The sequence below is a fragment of the Pyxicephalus adspersus genome, chromosome Z, assembly GCF_032062135.1.
Source record: "Pyxicephalus adspersus chromosome Z, UCB_Pads_2.0, whole genome shotgun sequence".
NCBI classification, from domain to species: Eukaryota; Metazoa; Chordata; class Amphibia; order Anura; family Pyxicephalidae; genus Pyxicephalus; species Pyxicephalus adspersus.
In genome coordinates, this window is record NC_092871.1 from 45,827,616 (window position 1) to 45,848,238 (window position 20,623).

The following is a 20,623-nucleotide window of genomic DNA, read 5'->3' on the forward strand; positions in this document are numbered from 1 at the left end:
CAGTTCATGGAAAAAAAACGATACCCTTCATTGAGCAAAACTGAGTTTTTTTAAAATTTCATTTATAGTGTGATTGAGCTAATATTTATATTATGATCCCCCCTATTGGACAATCTTTAAATAATCTAATGCTGATGACCTATGAACATTATTAAAGATTTTTTACGCTCATAAACAATGTTTAATGGCTTGTCCAAAATTGACATTTTATTGCAGGCAAAATTTTTAGATACACAAAACAAATGACTGAAAAAAAAAACAAGGAGACAGTATTTGAGTCAACTTCATGTAGTTGCTTGCATCTTGCAAAGCAAATGTTACATCCAAGACCCCTGCCTAGAAAGGCAAAGCCATCTCTCTGTTTTTGTAATATTTATTTCTTCAGTAAGGGCTATGTTGCTTAAAAGGGCCTTCATGTGTATATTCTATTGGATAGTGGGTCTTCCCTGGAAGAAAGGAATAAGTCTGGGTAGAGAGAGAGTAAGTTGCTTCTGGCTTTAGTAGACTGTGTTATAAGAGTCATCTACCTCCCTGGGATAGGAAGACTGTTTTAGAGCATCCCACACCTTGCTGTAGCAGGAGGTGGCATTGCCCAGAGGTGCACAGCCTGTGCCGCATGCAGAGGACCCTGAAAAACCAACAAAGCCATGAAACTTTGGTAACCCCTGTGGAGAAGTAGAAGAACCTTGGAGGAGTTCCAATCAACCAAATTGGCCAAAAATTGTCGAAAAACTTTAGAACAAGGCATTTGGTGATTATTCAACCTTTGTCTTTTTTGGCACAGCTTCCATAGTTGTGCTCTTTTTTATACATATACTTTATACATACCTAAACTCAGAATTTTTTTTACATTTACATAAAAGGGTAAACAAGCATTTTATGTAAGGTAAAAATTCATTTGTTTTTATTTTTTTAAAAGAGTGCAGCACCTCCCCCTAATTCTCAATTGCCTAGGCGTTCGAAAATGAATAAGAGCGCAAAGCCTCCCAGAATACCTACGTTTCTGTTGCGCAAAGAGAAAGTCTGCGCAGCATGCGTAGTGAGATCGGCAAAAATCCTATGTCACCCGATCTCACGCCTGAGTGGGTGACGTAGGATGAAGAACAGGAAGAAGAAGAAGAGAAGATGGCGGCGTCCGGAGGGCAAGCTCCAATAGGGTTGCCAGGACGAAGCAGGGCCCGATGCAGGACACCCCCGGAGTGATCAGACTGCCCTGCTGGATTGAAGGTAAGTTTATTTTTTTTTGCACATGAGTTTAGTTTCTCTTTAAAATATAAAGATTTGCTATGGTAAATACTGACAAATTAGAGTTTTTTGTTTCACTTTCTCTTTGTTATATATGAAAAAGTTTATGATATTGTTTACTACTAAGTATAAGGTTTTTTAATTTTCATTAACAAAAGATTAACAGGTTGTTGTAGTGAAAAAAAATATTTTCATTAGCACAGCTGACTTCCTGTGAAATGCAGTGCTGATTATCAAAAGATTGTATTTCATATGTATATATGTGGGCTGACCCTGTGCCTATGGGCCACACTTTGTACAGATCGGCATTTGTAAATATCAACACAGGGAGAGAGGAACAGAGAGAAAAGGAAATAAAAAAATGAATAGGTATGTCTTTACTATGCACCATCAACAATGGAAGCCATTTATAGTTATCTCATGTCATTCTGAAGGAACTGAAAGGTACACAAATGTTACAAATTACTGTACATGAAGCAGACATTCCAGTAATGGCTCACTCAAAGACACCCAGAATTCTAATGTCTGCTATGCAGACATTTTTGGCATTTGACACCTGTTGCAAGATTATTTTTACCCCTGCATCCTTACAGTTCTCTTTCTACACATGCCAGGATTGTCTTCATAATATTTATGAAAATAAATAACTACTGTTTTTAAATGTTGTATAAAGAAAAAAAAACAAGGGTATCATAGTGGTTCTGGACTTCCCTCAGCTGTATTTCATTGCCTGATTTGCCCTCAGCTTTGTGTAAAGGAAATCTGAGGAAGGACCTTAGCTTCTCCTCCATGCATTGTGTCACACTGTACCTGAGGTCCACACAGAACAGGCACATATTCACTGTTGTTTTTGTTTCGTTTTTTTGCAGTACTGTAGCCGACACTATGTGCTGTTTTGTAGGGATCCATATAGTGAAATTGTGTAGGATATATGACAGGTGCATTACTAGGGCACCCTATGGCTGGCTGTATCCATGGACTAAATGCTCAGTCCACTTCTACCCCTCAAGGAATGCCACTGGCTGTAAATGCAGCAGCTGTCTCCTGTTCCAGCAGTTGGCACTCTCTGGTGATTATGTGAAAGTAGCACAGTATACTATTTAATGGTGAGTGATGGATATGGAAGTGATGAGTAGAAGAGAAAGAGGATAACAGCATGGGTAGCATACATAGAATTATTGAGGGATGGATATGGGAGCGATACATAGAAAAGGATAGAGTTGAATGTATATGCAGGAGGATATATAGTAGTGAGAGACTGATATGGGAGTGAAATGTAGAAAAGGATGGAGATGCCTCTATAGGCAGGAGGATACATTGTAGTGAGGGATGGATATTGGAGTGATGTGTAGAATAGAACTGAGATGTCTGTATGGGCAGGAGGATACATAGTAGTGAGGGATGGATATAGGAGTGATACCCTGACATTGACTGGAGTAATGGCACTACAGGAACAGCAAAAGGCAGGAAGTTTGTGAATTTAATACAAGATAATTTTATGGTACAGTTTATAGAAGCCCCAACCAGAAATGACACTCTGCTTGACCTAGTTCTTTCTAACAATGAAAAGCTTTTAACAAATGTGTATATAAAAGAGAATCTGGGCAGCAGAGACCGTATTATGATTTTATTCAATGTCAGCTGTAAACAGGAAGCAAAAACAGGAAAGATAAAACATTTTAATTTTAAGAGAGCAGATTTTCCATTGTTACGGTCAGCTCTCTGTGGGAATGTTTCAAGTCTGTTCTACAAAAGCACGCTCAGTTATTTCAATGCAATTATTTCTAATTTTTAGAGACTCTTTAATCACTGCCTTGATTCCAATAGATTGGTATAAGACCAATGTGGTTCCTATCTTCAAAAAGGGAGCAAAGTCATTACCAGGTAACTACAGACCAGTTAGTTTAACGTCCATAGTTGGAAAGGTCTTGGAGTGTTTGATAAAGTACCACATAGAGGAGTTCCTGCTAGAAAATATTATTGTAAGTGATAGTCAGCATGGCTTCAAGAAGGACCGAAGTTGTCAAATAAATTTATTCTCTTTTTATGAGGAAGTAAGTAAATAGGTAGACAGTGGAGTAGCAGTTGATATAGTGTACTTTGACTTTGCCAAAGCATTTGACTCTGTACCCCACAGAGGGTTAATATGCAAGTTAGGGTCAATAGGCTTTGAAAAGCCAATCTGTAAATGCATAGAGAACTGGCTTATCGCATCCAGGGAGTTGTAATTAATGATTCATACTCTGAATGGTCTAAGGTAATTAGTGGTGTACCCCAGGGTTCAGTGTTGGGACTTTTACTGTTTAACATCTTTATAAATGATATAGAGTTTGGGATTAAAAGTACTGTTTCTGTGCTTGCAGATGACACCAAATTATGTAATGGAATTAAGTCCATACAGGATGTCTAATCTGCAAGTAGACTTGTATGTACTGTTTGAAGCGGCAAATGACTTATTGATGAATGTACAGAACAAATGGACTTTTAAGGCAACAGATAAAATCATTCATTAAGAAACAGGTGTTTTTGCAATTGTTTACACAGAAGCAAGACAATTGTAACATCTATACAGCTTGTATCCTTGTATTATACACAAGTGCGTATAACAATATCTGTCAAATGTAACATAGTCTCACAACATGGATTGAGTATCCCAGTTCCCAGTCAGAAACTGCTTCATCAGGAAAAACAACACTGGAAGACCTAAAATTAAGAATATAACATAGTATACAACAAATAAAAAACAAAAAATAAAGCATATTATTCCAATGATTATTGCATTTAAACATACTCAGTAATAGTGAGGACAGCGTACAGAAGGCAGCATAAACATTAGGACATTGAGAAAGGGTGGCGCTACCTGTGAACTCAACCCACTAGCAGCAGTCTCTGCCGTCAAAAGAGCAGGAGACCTCATTGCTAGCTGGCATCATGATCTGGATGACATCTGTTAGGAATGTCACCCATAAAGTTGTGGAGAAGTAGTGCGGTGACATTAGGCAAAAGGATGCAAGATCAGAGACAGAGCGTGGGTCAGCAAGAGCAGTAGCAGTGTATGGCTTCTGGTCAGCTATCGCCAGGAAGACCGCATTGGTAAGTGTCATGAAGAGCTGGGTGTAGTGCATCGTCAATGTCCCCCAGAAGTGTGTAATACAATTTTTGTGAATGAAGCACTGACAGGCGGCAGCAGCAGCAGGAGGTGGTGGGCCCTGAGATGGAGCGTGGACCGCATTGGTAACTGGCATCTAGAGCTGGGTGTATTCCATCATCAGAAATTTACCTATACCAAACGGTCTTCTTTGGTAAATAGGAACAGGTATCAAACACTAAAATATCTGTTTTGGGGCTCCCCAATGTTTGCAATCCCGCCTAACTCACACAGCAGAAACTGCAGAAGGCTGATATTTATTTGCATTCATTTCATTACCATTTCTATATGAAGTCCACTTCTGGTGAACGTTTTCTGAGCTGTAATATTGGGAAGACTATCAAAATTACAACCATTAATGGAGGATTTCAAGGAGTTTTACTTGGTGTTCATGCAGATCACACTGTTGTCCTGATTAAAGTCAGGGATTTGAAGAGTGGTGAAGCTGTGCGAGGAGCAAGGCTGTTTTGTGGGCAAAATGTTCTAAATGTGGAACCAATAGAAGACTCAAGAGGCCAAGAGGTTGAAAAAGACAATAGAAGAAAGATTCTGCATCTCCAGCACCAAAAGGTCTTAATTTTGGGAGCTTCTGGCCTGAACATATGTCGCTATGGGGGACTGTGTTGACTGCAGGTGGGCTCAAGAAATCATGTTTACCTCTTTGACATCCTCGCCATGGGACCAGGGGTCTTTAAAAATGGTCCCCAAGTGGTGCTAGAAAGACCGCATTGGCAACTGACATCTAGAGCTGGGTGTAGTGCATCGTCAATGCCACCCCGGAGTGTGTAATACAATTTAAGTGAATGGAGTACTGACAGGCGGCAGCAACAGCAGCAGGAGGAGGCAGTGGGCCCTGAGATGGAGCGTGGACCTCATTGGTAACTGGCATCTAGAGCTGTGTGTAGTCCATCGTCAATGCCACCCAGAAGTGTGTAATACAAATATCTGAAATTTGTGAAGCGCAAGAGCCAGATGTTTTGTGCGCCAGCACTGTTGGTGTGGTCTGTGGTGCCAGAAGCAGTAGGAAGGCAGAATATATTGCTAGTTTGCATCATGAAGTGGATGACATGAATGCCAACCCTCTTACAATACTTAGCTGAAAAATTAGGCAAAGGCAATGGTACCTATCAGTGTGGTAGTACTGGGGGTTTTCATCTGCAGTTAATTGGCCTCCCGGAAGCAGCAGAAATGTAAAATATTTTGCTAGCTGGCACAATGGAAGGCATGACAATGGCGATGAATGCCACCCCCTGGACGTTGGGATAACTAGCGAAAAAAATTCAACTGAGACAGGCTCAGCTGACAGGGTCTTGGTGATAGTCAGCCACAGACTCAGCACTGGAGCAGTGTTGGTTCACAGAGGCATCTTGATTGGCCAGTTAGTACTTGTGCCAATCAATCAAAGGTGAGGCGATTGACATCTTCCGTCGACAGTTGTGATCAGTTTTCTGTTACCACTCCACCAGCGGCACTGAAGGTTCTTTCAGACTGAACACTGGATGCCGGGCTCGAAAGAAGCTTGATGGCAAACTGTGCCAACTGCAGGCAGATTTCAAGCCTGTTGACCCAGAAATGAATGGCATCACTGCTGTCAGGACAGGCATCCTCCTCATAACTGCTGTCGTCAACACCACCACCCCGATCCAGAAAAGAGCCAACGTAATCATGCACCAAGCGCTCCTTTCGTTCTCGATGGTTATGTCCCTGCACTTCACTTGTTTGGGGTGGCCGCATCAGGTTTCGCAGGGCATCCAGAAAATCCCCCCTGCCTTGACCTAGAGTTTTGGATGTGTGCGGCCTGTTGCCACTACTACTGCTGCTGCCGCTACAGGGGGATACAGTGGAGGCAGTGTCCGCCTGAGCTGCCTGTGTGGAATGGGGTGCGCGGAACTCCTCACACAGCCGGTATTCTGTTCAGGCGGGTGACCTTTTCTTTCTCTTGCGCCCAGTTGGGTGAAAACTGTGACATTTTGTCTTTGTAGCCGTGATCCAGAAGGGTGGCCAGCCAGTAATATTCACATTTTTTGATGCTGCAAATGCTGGGGACCCATTGTAGGCATTGAAACATGTGGACACACATATGAAAGAGGGGTTTCCTGGGCTCATCCTCCTCCTCTCCTTCAGTAGGCGCCAAAACATCTTCCTCCTCATCACCCACTCCTCCTCTTCAAGCTGCAGCAGTTCCTGTTGCTCCATTGCCCGCACAATGCCTGGGGCGTGACAGCACAAATGCGGGTCCTGTCCAGCAGCCCCAACATGGTCTCCCTCATCATCATCATCATCCTTCTCCTCTTGAAACTCCTGATGCTGGCCAGTGTCCTTTCTTGCTCCTCCTGATGCTGGCTGTGCACTATGGAGTGTAATGTCACCCTCATCCTCCTCCCCCATTTCTTTCCCTCCTTTTCCATCGCCACTTTCCATCAGGCCACACAGGGTATTATCAAGCAGAAAGATGATGGGTTTGACATCGTTCCAGCCTGACGGCTCTTGACTAACAACGTTTGTGGCCTGCTCAAAGGGGGCCAGTACCTTTCACAGCGTCTCTATCTGCAGCCACTGGTCACTGGTAAAAAAGCTAAGTTGTGTGGCTGTACCAAGGGCTCCGCTGCCTCCATGCACCACGCTGACCAGGTAATGGTGTATGGCTAGCTTTTGCTCACACAGACACTGATGCATGTGCAGGGTGGAGTTCCACCTAGTTACAGTGTCACAAATGAGTCTATGCGGTGGCAGACTCTGTTGCCGCTGAATTTTGCTAAGTGCTGCGGCGGCAGTAGGGGATCGACGTACATGGCTGCAGATGTGCGGAGGAACTTCTGCACCACCAGGTTCAGTACGTACGCAAAGCTGGGCACATGTGTTAGGCAGCCCATACACAGCGCACCACAAGGTTGGCTTTGTTGTTTCACACTACGTTGCCTGTTGTGAGCAGGGAAGGTGTCAGCCAAGCCTCAACCTCTTTGTGCAAAGCGGACAAGAGTTCTCTGGCGGTGTGACTTTTCTCCCCCAAGGACACCAGTTTCAGCACTGCCTGGCAACGCGTATGCTTGAGGGAGCCGTAGTGGTGTGCCCGCTTAACCACAGTGTCCTCCGCTGCTGGCCTTTTGAGAGGAGTGTTGAAAACAGAAGGGTTGGTGGTAGAAGGAATGAAGGAGTAGAAGGAGGGAGAGGATTGGGGTGGCCCATACTTTCCCACCACACCCCTTGGCAGTTGTACCAGGTGCTGAAAGGCCACTTGCAGACTACCGCCCATTGAGCTATGCAAGGCCACCCAGTGAGCAGTGAAGGACAGGTAGCGTCCCACTCCATTTCTGGTTGTCCAGCTGTTTATGGTGACGTGGATTTGCCTAGACACCGATAATGCCAATGCCCAGGAGAGGTAACCCATTACATGTGAATGTAAACTGGTTACAGCTATGCGGGAGAAGTAATGCCTGCTTGGTATGTTCCAGCTCGGCATAGGCCATCAGGTCACGGAAGGGAGCAGAGTCCACAATGCTGTACCACAGTAGCTGCAAGGCCAAAAGTTTGGCCAGACGCGAATTGAGCTCAATTACTCCTTTGTTGGTTGGGCCCATAGCTTGATGCCTTGCGCAGAACTTTGGTAAAGTGGGCTGAAGGGACTGGGAGCTAGGGGAGCTGAAAGGGTCACTGGAGTACCCATTTTGCAGTGACAAACGTCGTCTGACGTCACAAAACCTGCGGCCAGAAGCTGATACTTCATCACCGCTAGAAGTCTGGCTGGCACCAACCTCCTGAGACGTACTAGCATTGACAGTTGGAGGTGGAGAAGGAGTCAATGGAGGTGGCAGAAGAGACGATGACGTGGTTGCACCTCCTTCAATGCACATACTGCTCCCACTTTAGTTTGTGGTTCTTGCGCATGTGGGAAAGCAGGGATGTTGTACCCAAATGTGGTCCGACATGTCCTCTGCAGATCTGCCTGTGGCAAAGGATGCAGATTGCTACGCACCCGTCATCGTCTTTCAGTGTGAAAAAGGACCACACTGGAGAGGTGTGTGCAACCACTCTGCTGCTCTTTTTCTTTGCCTGCGTCTGCTCGGTGCCCTGCGTCTGCTCCAGTTCCATCTTCCTCATGGTCACATCATGTCTGACTGTTCCCCTGCTTGTGCCCACTCGTCTTTGTGTTCTTTGGGACTCACATGAGGCAGATTTGCTGGTCCTTTCCATGGTCATGATCATCCTCATTTTCATCTAAGACAACCTCCGCAAATGCAGCCACTGATGCAGAACTCTCACCTAGCAAGTGCTGACCACACTCTCAAAGTCTGCCTCCTGCTATGAAATTCAGATCCTCAGGCTGTTCGTCAAACAACAAGGGAGAGTCATCGGGGGGTGCATTAGCCACTCTAACTCCTGTCTTTGCTCCTGTCACGGCTGTGCTGGTTACTGCTGCTGCTGCTGCTGACGTATAGCCTGCTGCAGAAGAAGAGCCTGCTGCACTTGAAGCCCCTGAGACCCAGTCCACAATACTCTCCACATGACGTGGCTGTATGATTGTAGTACACCCTCTCAATACATCTACCAGCGTACTGGTGCTCCGCACACATCTGGGACCTGTTTGACAACTTGTGCTGCTGCCTCCAATAGTTTGCTGCTGCTGCTGTCCTACAGTGGTGGATTCCGGGGGAGTATACCTCCTGCCAGATGCGGCAGGTCGCCCAACGCCATGTCTTCCCTTGCATCTACCGCTCATCTTTTATTTAGTCGGGCAAAAATGCACGGTCTTCTTGCTAAATAGCAAGAGGCATCAAACAATAAAATATCTGTTTTGAGTAGGACAGACATTTTTCTATAGCAAACTGGCTTCTTTGGTAAATAGCAAGGGTACCAAAGACTGAAATATCTGTATTTTTTTCTTAGAGTCGGACATACATTTTTCTACAGCAACCTGGCTTTTTCTTGGTAAATAAGCAAGAGGTATCAGACTGAAATATCTGTTTTTTGTTTAGAGTAGGACAGAAATTTTTCTTTAGCAAACTGGCTTTTTTGGTAAGCAGCAAGAGGTATCAGACTAAAATATCTGTATTTTTTTAGAGTAAGACAGAAATTTTTCTTTAGCAAACTGACTTTTTTTGATAAATAGCAAGAGGTATTTGTAAAGCCCGGATCTATGTTGGTATTCCCCATAAACCAATCCCCCAATCTATGCTGCAGTCTCCGCCTACAGCAGCCGGCGCTCAGCCTCTGCAGACTGGTTGTGTCTCCCAGCACTCGGTTGCCCCCAGGACATAGAGAGCAAGGGATGGTGTCTGGGGATGGACCGGCAGCTGACCTGGCGCCCACTAAATGCAGAATACAGAGCCAAGCATGCAGAGTAAAAGACAGGAATCCAAAAACTAGCCAAGGTCAGAGTACAGGAAATCAGTCCATCCAGCTCAGTACAAAGGGGTGAGGCAAAAACAGAGTTGGGGTCACAAGCAGAGGTTGGTCCAGGGAGAATTCAAATGGATAATCAGAAAAACAAGCGTAGGTCAGCAACAGGAAATTCACAGAAAACACTCCAACACAGGTCAGTCCAGCAGGTGCTAAAACAGGCACCTCAGACTGGGAGCAGAGAGGCTATAAAGCTCCAGCAGCAAATGACAGCCTGGGATTAGCAGGAACTACTACTACTGCAATCAGCTGCACACAACTCAATTCACTTCAGCTGTGCAGCCTCAGTGCAGGGATGCTGCATCCTACAGGGTACTGATCCTGCACCCCCAGTGCTACTGTGAGCGCAGCTGCCTGAGGGAATAGGTAATAGCAAGAGGAATCAGACTGATATATCTGTATTTTTTTTAGAGTAGGACAGAAACTTTTTTCCTAGCAAAATGGCTTTTTTTTAGTAAATAGCAGAGGTATCAGACTGAGATATCTGTCTTTTTAGAGTAGACCAGACATTTTTTCTTCAGCAAACTTGTTTTTTATGTGGTAAATAGCAAGAGTTACTAGACAAATATCTGTGATTTTTTGGAGTAGGACAGACATTTTTCTGCAGCAAACTGTCTTTTTTTGGTAAATAAGTAAATAAGTAAAGAAGTATCAGACTGAAATATCTGTATTTTTTAAAGAGTAGTACCGTGTTTCCCCGAAAATAAGACACTGTCTTATATTTATTTTTCCTCAAGAAGACACAATATGGCTTATTTTCAGGGAATGTCCTATTTTTATTAAGTATGGTACAACAATCTACATTTATTCCACATCCCCTGGTGTTTGTGGGGGGTGAGAGAGACCCACAGACTGTTGCTGGTTGGTGCTGGGGAAGAGAGACCCACAATGCTGAGTAAAACAGCAGCCACAGCTTCTTCTTCCCCCTTCTTCTACTTCTTCCCCCTGAGAACACACAATACCTAAAACAGAGCGTCCTGCTTCTCACTTCACTGAGGAGACTTTTACTTTCACCTTCTATCTTCCCTCTATGCCTCAGCTTGCTGCAGGCACAGAACGACACGTCTATCACTATGTCTTTTTTTCGAGGTATGGCTTATATTAAGCAAATGCTTAGAAATCCTGTTACGGCTTATTTTATGGGTATGTCTTATTTTCAGGGAAACACGGTACAGAATTTTTTTGTACAGCAAACTGTTTTATTTTGGGTAAATAGCAAGAGGTATCAGACTGAAATATCTGTATTTTTTTTGTAGGACAGAATTTTTTTTTGCAGCAAACGGTCTTTCTTACTAAATTGGACCAGGTAGCATTAAAAACTGCAATATCCGTATGTATTCAGATATACAGAAGGCTCCTAACTTGTCCCTGTCATAATCCACATCTGTCCCTGCTTCTATCCTTCACCCAGAACACAAAATCGAGTGACTAACCCCTCCCTCATTCCTTGTATAAATGCCTCTTTCTCAAATATCTCCTGATTGAGCTGGGCCTTGCTGTGCATCCTGGGAGTAAATGATTCGCTCCCAGCCACGCTATTCCCGCTGGAAATAGACACCCTTGCTTTTTCCTTAGTATGTTCTGTGAAAACATGACCTCATGGGGAATCACAAGGCCGTTCTCACCTTAATGTTCGGTAGGCGAGAAAGGCCCGATTCGCCACCAGATCGAACTTACAAGTCTCGCTCAATTACCAATATTCACACTAAATTGACAAGGAAACTAGATCTTTCTATACATTGCCCCAACATATGGGTTATAAGCTACATATATCATAAATCACCTAGCATCAAAAAGATATATCCTGCTGACGCCATTTCCCGTTGCCTGTACCCTCTCATCTCTAGAATCCAGCACCTTATGAAGCCACAAATCACGGGCATAGCATCCCACGTGTGTAGGATCCCACCCCTACGTCGTGTAAGAACGCAGGGCGGGACCACCCCTCCCACAGCCTTTCCCTCATCATTTTACGATAGCGGAAGCCCTGCAGGTCTCTCTGTCGTCTGTACCCAACAGGAAGAGGATATGCTGGATTTGGGGAGTGTGGTGCTGGGGGACACAGGGAGCGCATTAGACCAGACAACCGGACAGCAAAAATAAAGTGCCATTATCGATATAGAAGCCCCATCATTCGATTCACCACTGCTCCCGGATGCACAAATGTACTCCAAGGGAAGAGGGGGGGAGGGGAGATCAAATCATGGGGCTTTGCGCTCCATTGTGCCCCAAAGAATGCTTTCAAACATATATATATATATATATATATATATATATATATATATATATATATATAGTTATAGACACGCAAGTACCAATTGTAATACTAGATTCAAATGCAAGTACAACTCTTCATGTCTATGGATGAAACACATAACAAAACAAATACAAATGAGGACAGTACAACATATTTACTAATGATACAAAACATATATTATATCACATACATCAAAAACTGGACAGAACTGTTGACATAGTTGCTAGCAATTAGTATTATAACTAGATTTGTCCAGAAAAGGTTTATAACTTATAATTTCATTTAACCCTGGGCTATCAGTAGCTTTTAAAATGAAAATTAATTTTGCTTCTCTTTTTAATACCATGTTATCAAAATTCCCTTCTCTTTCATTTGGTACAACCTGATCCAGAACAATGAATCTCATATATTTCTCATATATTTCATAATTAAAATTATGACATATGCCCATATGATAACTAAGTGGATTAATGATCTTTCCGCTTTTAACATTATATTTATGTTCGTACATTCTTTTTTTTAAACTGCTTTTGGTCTTTCCTACATAATAATGTCCACAATTGCAGAACACTAAATATATTACGCCATGTCATTCACAATTCAAAAGTGAACGTGGAGTGTATTTATTGGATCTTTGAAGTTGTCACATTCTGAAAATATCCATTGACATTGGTTACATTTTCCGTACAAATGGTTACCCACCTTAGTTTTTACAGATCGTGATGTATCAACATCTACTTTAGGATGACCTTTTACTAACTTATCTCCTGTATGTAATTTGTGGGTGTGTGGTAATGTGTTTACTTATCACGGAGTCTACTTTTAATAGAGGCCAAAATCTATTGATAATTTCTCTCAACTTTTGATGATTTTGAGAGTACCTAGTGATAATATTCATCCTTTGATCTTTTTTCTGGTCTTTTTTAGCAAATAATATTTGTGTACGGGATATTGTTTTAGCTTTGTTGAAGGCTTTTTTAAGAATTTTGTGACTATATCCCATATCTTGTGATATAGAATTTTGTGACTATATCTATATCCTATATCATGTGACTATATCCTATAGGAATTTTGAGGACTATATCCTCTTAAGAGGAGTCTTTCTCTTAGCTTATTGGCTGCTATTAAGAAGTCATTTTCTTGTGAGTGGTGTTATGACTCATTTTGACCCATACAAGTTCTAGTACAAAGGTTGTATACCAAGCAAAAGTTTTGACTTACACCAAGTTGGACTTATTCCAAAGCCGTCTTATACCTAGGTACTACTGTACTTGACAATTAAGGTAATTATATATTTTATAATAATATCTTATATATCATTTGGGGTCACTATGAAGATTAGCACAATGCAATACACTCAATGATCTATGCTTTGTATATTAGATTATTATGAGTGTTACTCTATTAGCCCTGTAACACCATTCTACATGACTATTATTTGAATATATCAAACATTCATTAGGAATCTCACTTATGAGTATGTTTAAATGCAATAATCATTGGAATAATATGCTTTATTTTGTGTTTATTATTTGTTGTACACTATGTTATATTCTTAATTTTTGGTCTCCCAGTGTTGTGTTTGCTGATAAAGTGTTTTTTCAATCCATGTTTTGAGACTATGTTACAATTAACAGATATTGTTATATGCACTTGTGTATAATACAAGGATACAAGCTGTATAGATTTTACAATTGTCTTGCTCCTGTGTAAACAATTACAAGAACACCTGTATCTTAATGATGGTTTTTAATGATGAGTAATAAAAATTAATGAATGATGGGATCTGTTGACGTAAAAGTCCCTTTGTTATGTACATTCCTCAATAATTCTACTTATCTTAAGTGCAACGTGTCAAGCCTAAAAGACATATTTAAAAATTCTATTGTTGAGCAACCAATCCCTTCTTTAACCAAGTGGCATATACATTTATTATAGATAAATGTAGAGTTATGCACTTGGGGGTCAACAACATGCATGCTTCATACTGTCACGGGGGAATACATTTGGGGGAGTCAGGAATAGAAAAGGATCTGGGGGTTCTGGTGGATCATAGACTTATTACCAGCATGCAATGTCAAGCTGCAATATCTAAAGCTAGTAAAGTACTTTCTTGTATTAAAAGAGGAATAGACTGCAGAGATGGAGACATAATCCTGCCCCTGTACAAAGCATTGGTCAGACCACATCTGGAATATGCAGTCCAGTTTTGGGCACCAGTTCACAAAAAGGATATTGTGGAATTGGATAGAGTGCAGAGAAGGACAACTAAAATAATAAAGGAATGGAGGAGCTCAGCTATGAGGAGAGATTAGCTGAACTAAATCTATTCTACCTTGAGAAGAGACGTTTAACCCCCCTAGCGGTAATCCTGAGTGTGACTCGGGGTGGGAAAACAAAGCAAAAAGCAGTAACCCTGAGTCACACTCAGGGTAACTTTGGGGGTCCCCCTTACCTTAGCCCCGCGCTCCAGCAGCGATGGCACGATCCCGCTGTTACAGTGGGGCGCTTCTCCGTCGGGGGGCGTGGCTGGGCGGGAAATTTAAAAGCAGATTACCGAGTAATCTGCTTTTAAATTCCGCCCAGGTCCCCAGCACCCTGCTGCACGCATATGCACTTAGATGCGATGCACCATGCAGGATTTCTGCATGGTGCATCACATCTAACTGCATATGCGATTGCCAATAGTAAATCCAGGGGTGATACCAGCGGAGATTTCCCGCTGGCAGCACCCCCTGAATCTACTGCAGCTGCTCTCCTGCTCGCATCAGCCTCGAGATCAGCCTCCGGGTGATGCGAGCAGGGGAGTGAGTAGGACTGGGACATCCCCACCGCATCACCCGGCAAGATGTGTGACATCTTCCGGGTGATGCGATGGAGTGAAGAATTCTGGGGGGGGGATTTAAAATTTTTTTTTACAGTGAAATACACAGCAAAACATAAAATAAAAGTACAAATACATATTGTAGTGCACCAAGCATCATTGCCCAGTGCCCTGATTTACATTTTGCCCAGTATTATCCCTGACCTTGAGCTGACCTTTTGATGACTTATAGATCACTTCCTGAATGTATCATTTCATCACTTTGTCCTTGACCTTGATTGTTCCTGACTGATTGCTGGAGACTGCATGGCATCCAAACGACATCTCGCCAGCGCAAGCGCTGTTTTGGAGGAATTTGAAAGCAGCGATAGCGATTTGGAGTCCCTTGTGAAATCAAGCAATAGTGATTCACCAGGAAATTTGTCATCGGACAGCGAAAGTGAACTGAGCGACGATTCTGAACCTGTGCGCACATGGTGTCCTATTGACCTTGATGGGCAAACCCGTGCAGAAGTGGTACTGGTCCAAGAACAAAATGGTTGCCACTCCATTCTTTGGCACAGTCATGCCAGAATACCGATTTTCCCTCATCATGAAGTACCTGCACTTGGCAAACAATGAAGAATTTGATGAGACTACCCATCCTGCACCAAAACGAAAGAAAATTTGGGAAGTATCTCAGATTATTCTACAAAAATTCAGCATTGACGAATGTCTAATGGCTTACAAGGGGAGGCCCAGCTGGGTGCAGTACATTGCGTCAAAGAGGGCACGATTTGGCGTGAAGACCTATATGCTGTGCGAATCCTCATCTGGCTACATCTAGAATACGGTACTGTACACTGGAAAAGGAACACAGTTCAACCCCAGATACAGCCATTATGGATTGGCAACATCTTCAGTGCTATCCCTCATTGAGCCATTGCTAGATCAGGGCTATTGTGTCACAACTGACAATTTCTACATCTCTCCTGAGCTTTATGAGTTCCTTTTGCAACACAGAACAGATGCGTATGGAACCGTTAGGGCTAATCGGCACAACCTGCCATCATTGTTTGCAAAAGGGAAGCTGAAGACAGGAGAAATTGTTGCCTGACAGAAAGGAAAGATGATGGCCCTCAGATGGCGTGACAAAGATGTGTGCCTGATGAGTACTGTCCATGATGCCTGCACCGTTCTGGTACACAAAAAACGTGGGAAAGAAGTGATGAAGCCACAGGTGGTGATTGACTACAACAACACCATGGGAGGTGTGGACAGAGCTGACCAAGCCATGACATTCTACCCAGCGATGAGGAAACAGCAAAGGAAGTATTACAAGAAGATTTTCAGGCATCTAGTTGAGCAGTGCCTATGGAATGCCTACGTTCTGTACAAAAATAATAGTCAGAGGCCTGTGAATCATTCAGACTTCATTTTGCAAGTTTCCAAATCCATAGTCAAGAACCACCAAACACCATCAGTGGCTATGAATAGACCTGGACGTCGTGCTTCCACCATTGTCAACAAAGAGCGCCTGAATACATCCCACCAACCCAGAAAAAGGCGGCACCTACCAGGATGTGCGTGGTTTGCTGCTCAAAGACCGATGACAGAGGAAGGAAGAAACGCAAGGAAACCAGGTTCTACTGTCCTGACTGTGATGTTAGGCTTTGTGCAGCACCCTGCTTCAAAATCTACCACACCCAGGATGTCTACTAAAAATGTAAATATTTTTGTTTTCTAAAATCTGCATTTAATTTATATTATTATTTATCAATAATATTGCACCCTTGTTTGGAAAATTTCAGTAAGAAATTTTTGATAAAAACATTTTTTTTATAAATTACATTGTTGTGGTCTAATATTTCATTATTTTTTATAATAATGATTTATAATTATGTAATATATTATAACTTATGCTTATAATATAATAAATATAATTATTATACCTGGGAGTTAATCCTAAGAATTACAGGCCCACAATATAAACAAACATTTCTATGCAAAAAAAATAGGATCACTTTTTGCATCAAAAAACTGACAGATTTAGAACGCTAGGGGGGTTAAGGGGGGATATGATCACCCTGTATAAATATATAAATGGTCCATACAGAGAACTCTCTTCCCAAATATTCACTTTGAGATAATTACAAAGGACAAAAGGGCACTCTTTGGAGGAAAAGAAGTTTAAGCTCCATATAAGGAAGGGATTCTTCACTGTAAGGTCTGTGAAAATGTGGAATTGGCTCCCTCAGGGAGTAGTTTCAGCAACTTCTATAGATTGCTTTAAGGCAAAGCTGGATGTTTTTCTAGAAGCACAGAATATAACTGGGTATTAAGGATTTAAAGATAACAGACTGTTGATCCAGGGAACATCCGATCGTCTCATGGAATCAGGAAGGAATTTCTTTTCCCCTGTCGAAGCAATTTGTACCAGGGATTTTTTTGCCTTCTTCTGGACCAACTATGTCTTATAGGGTTTTATATCTGGGACATGCTTATTTCCCTAGTGGTTGAACTTGATGGACTTATGTCTTTCTTTCAACCTAACCTACTATGTAACTATGTAGAAGATGATGGTTGTGTGCCAGGAAGATACATAGTAGTGAGGGAAGGATAAGGGATATGTAGATAAAGGATGGGGATGACGGTCCTGGTGTCCCCACTGTGATCACACAGATTCGGCAATCTGACACTCCGCGTACCGGGAAGAGGCGCACAGCTGGGCCGAATGACTGGAGGGGCGGAGCACAATGACAGCAGAGGCGGGAAACCGGTGGGCGGGCGCCCAATAGCGGGTCGGGGCGGACATGATGGGCGTGACGATGACAGAAGTGAAACGTCTGTAATTCGCGGGAAACTCCGGAGAAGATGGCGAGAGTGAGTGAGAGATGAGCGCACGGCACAGGTATCTCTAATACGGTCCCTTCTCACTTCCCTGCCCTGTCACACATAGACATGCCCATAGAGCCGTCACCCGGCCAGTCACACTCTGAGGGCTATATAGTGACTCTAAAGGGAACCTGTCATGATGGAATGGTGGCGCTGTCATTGATGAGCTGTCATGCTGTTTGTCGGTGTGTTAGACAAGCATGCCGAGCAGGAATTTCACTCATCTTGCTGCATTCTGTGCACCCCACAATCTGCATGTGTCAGGGGATTACCCTGACAGACAGCTAACACTGAAGTGGTTAATGCTGAGATTGGGCTTTTCCTCTGGTCACCAAGTGTTTTTTAGGAATTCTTGACACTGGCCGTGCAGGGGTTAATGGCGAGGCTGGGTCCCGGCTGCGCAGGGGTTAATGGCGAGGCTGGGTCCCGGCTGCGCAGGGGTTAATGGCGAGGCTGGGTCCCCGGCTGCGCAGGGGTTAATGGCGAGGCTGGGTCCCGGCTGCGCAGGGGTTAATGGCGAGGCTGGGTCCCGGCTGCGCAGGGGTTAATGGCGAGGTGAGGTTATTGGTGAGGAATGGGTGGGGGTCAGCCCCTCCTCGTTTGTTCCAGTGCAATTGTAGGGTGCACATACAGTAAATTGGGAGTCAGGGTATGCATCCATTAATTGGTGGGTGTGATATTTGGGGTGTGTGGTCCCCTGCACATTGTACACTCTGCCTAATGATTTTTGCATTAAAATGAAAATCAGCTATAGTGCATTGTCTCTGCAACATCACAGGGTGGCTGCATTACCAATTTACAAAGTAAAAGCGAATCACTAATTACACCTATACATGCCCTGGGATTGATGGTTGGGTCATTCCAGTTACACACATTCTTTACACTGTACAACCTTCTTAAGATTTACCAAACTGATTGTATACAAATTGGTTTGTTTAGACAGGTTCTCCTGCTACAACAGTTGGTAGACCTCAATGGTGCACTGTGATTGTAAAGTGTGTGTTCTACATAAGCTGGTTCTCATTAGTACATCATCTGGATGTGCTGGCCGTTTAATTCCTTGTGTGTCTACACGGTAACAGATGACTCTCCCTCATCAGGTGCCACCATTGGGGTATTGAGTTGGGTTTGTCACTTTCAAGTTATTTCCTGGCAAATGATGCACAATGCTTTTTTCTTTTTTGTGTATTTTGAAATAGCCAATCGCCTTTAGGCCGGCTTGTGTGTATTTTTGGCTGACCTGCCGAAGTCTTTCTGTAACGGATGAGGGAAGGCGTTGGGCACTCCAGGATGGAGTAAGGGGAAAATAGCCTGCATGAGATCAGGATGTCAGGGCAGCATAAGGCTGGCTACCTTCTCTGATTGCAGCAGAACAGAAGTTAGGAAAGTTTCCTAACAAACTTTTTTTTTTTTTTGCTTTACAGATTGCCAATCTTCTCACAGTGACCTTTTTTCTGTGCTGCCCTTTCATCAGTGAAACAGTCCCACTGATGGATGGAGAGTAATAATGTAATGAGATGCTGTGTACCCCATGCCTTGTTGCTGTCACTAAATCATTGAAGGAATGGAGATTGACTTTGTGCGGCAACCTTTGCGGCTAGTGAGTAATGGTGACTCGCCAATAGACCTGTTGTGCATTAGTATTATCTGCCTGCAGAGTTTCCCTGTGGGTCACCTAAGAGGGGTTGTTGTGCACCTGCTAGTGTATTCTGAGTCAGCAGGGTGTCAGATGGGGGGAGTTCTGGAGGTTTTATTAGAAAACAGGAAATTCAAAGCACAAATGGCTTCCTGCAATGATTACCCCCTCCATTCCTGTCTCTGGTGGGAAGCTGGTCCAATATATGAGCAATTGCATCTGCAGGTAGATTGCCACCTAGAGGGATTATCTGTTCAGGTGAGTGCTGCACTGTCCTGCAATTTCCATGAGGGGGAGACACTCACACAAAGAGACTGGTAGGGCTTCTAGGTTATATTCTATTGATTGGGCTACTGCAGATTGTAACTGTGAATGTACCTTCTGTGCTTTTTATCATTTTTTTTTTCAACAAACCTATCTTTGTTCAGCATATTACAGGCTGTTTGAGTGGCATGCAACATGCTCTGATTTCACCATGTATTTCCCCTGCACCTTTCTGTGAGGTTCCAGCCCCACATATTCAGTAACGCATGTTAATTTTATGATTGGAGAGGAACTTTTGCATTTTTTAGCCTTGTTCATCTCCTCATTACCCAACATGCTTTTGTCTGACAGTTTGACACAGGAAGACTTGCTGGCTACTGACTCATATCCAAAACAGCAGCACTGCAGCTCTCATCCAGCAGCTAGCCGCCCTATTAACCCTTTATTATACCTAATATATACAGTAGTCAACACGTTGGTGGCTTTTATGCACCACCTACAGTTTTCTTTTGGTTGTTTTTTCACATTTATTTTATTGCATTTTCATTCCACTTCCTGTTTCAATGTTTTAAAAAAATGTAGGTGCATCCAACTATTTCTTTTCGTAGAAAAGATAGAAAGCAGATGGAAAGCTGTAACTTAAACTCTAACTCCACAGCCCTGATAGAATCAGTGGGGTTAGTAATGACATGACACAGGAATGTATACTGTATTTTAAAGGAAAACCTTTTTGCACCTGTAGTTGGTATGTAATATGAGGGCCTGTGTTCTGATTTTTTTTTCCTGAATCTGGATTTAAATGTGGGCCCATGTACAGATTCTGTATCAAGGATCTTGGTAAGATGTGATATGCGGACATATGTCCAGATTCTACACCAAGGTCCTCAGTAGAATGTGATATGAAGACTTGTGTCCAGATTCTGTACCATGGTCCCCAGTAAGATGTGATATGAAGACCTGTGTCCAGATTCTGCACCA

The 20,623-nt window shown here is 43.1% G+C and overlaps 1 protein-coding gene across 2 annotated transcripts in view; it reads left to right on the forward strand.

Annotated features, from left to right (window-relative positions):
• The first annotated feature begins 17,682 nt into the window (after positions 1-17,682).
• Positions 17,683-20,623, forward strand: part of PHF19 (PHD finger protein 19) — a 34,489-nt gene continuing 31,548 nt past the window's right edge. The window contains exon 1 of one of the 2 annotated variants that reach the window (XM_072431414.1): positions 17,683-17,761. In XM_072431414.1, the coding sequence (XP_072287515.1) occupies positions 17,745-17,761 (17 nt within the window). In that variant the 5' untranslated portion in view covers positions 17,683-17,744. Of the gene's footprint in view, positions 17,762-19,160; positions 19,346-20,623 lie in introns of those variants that run through there. The other variant, XM_072431415.1, reaches the window with a different exon arrangement.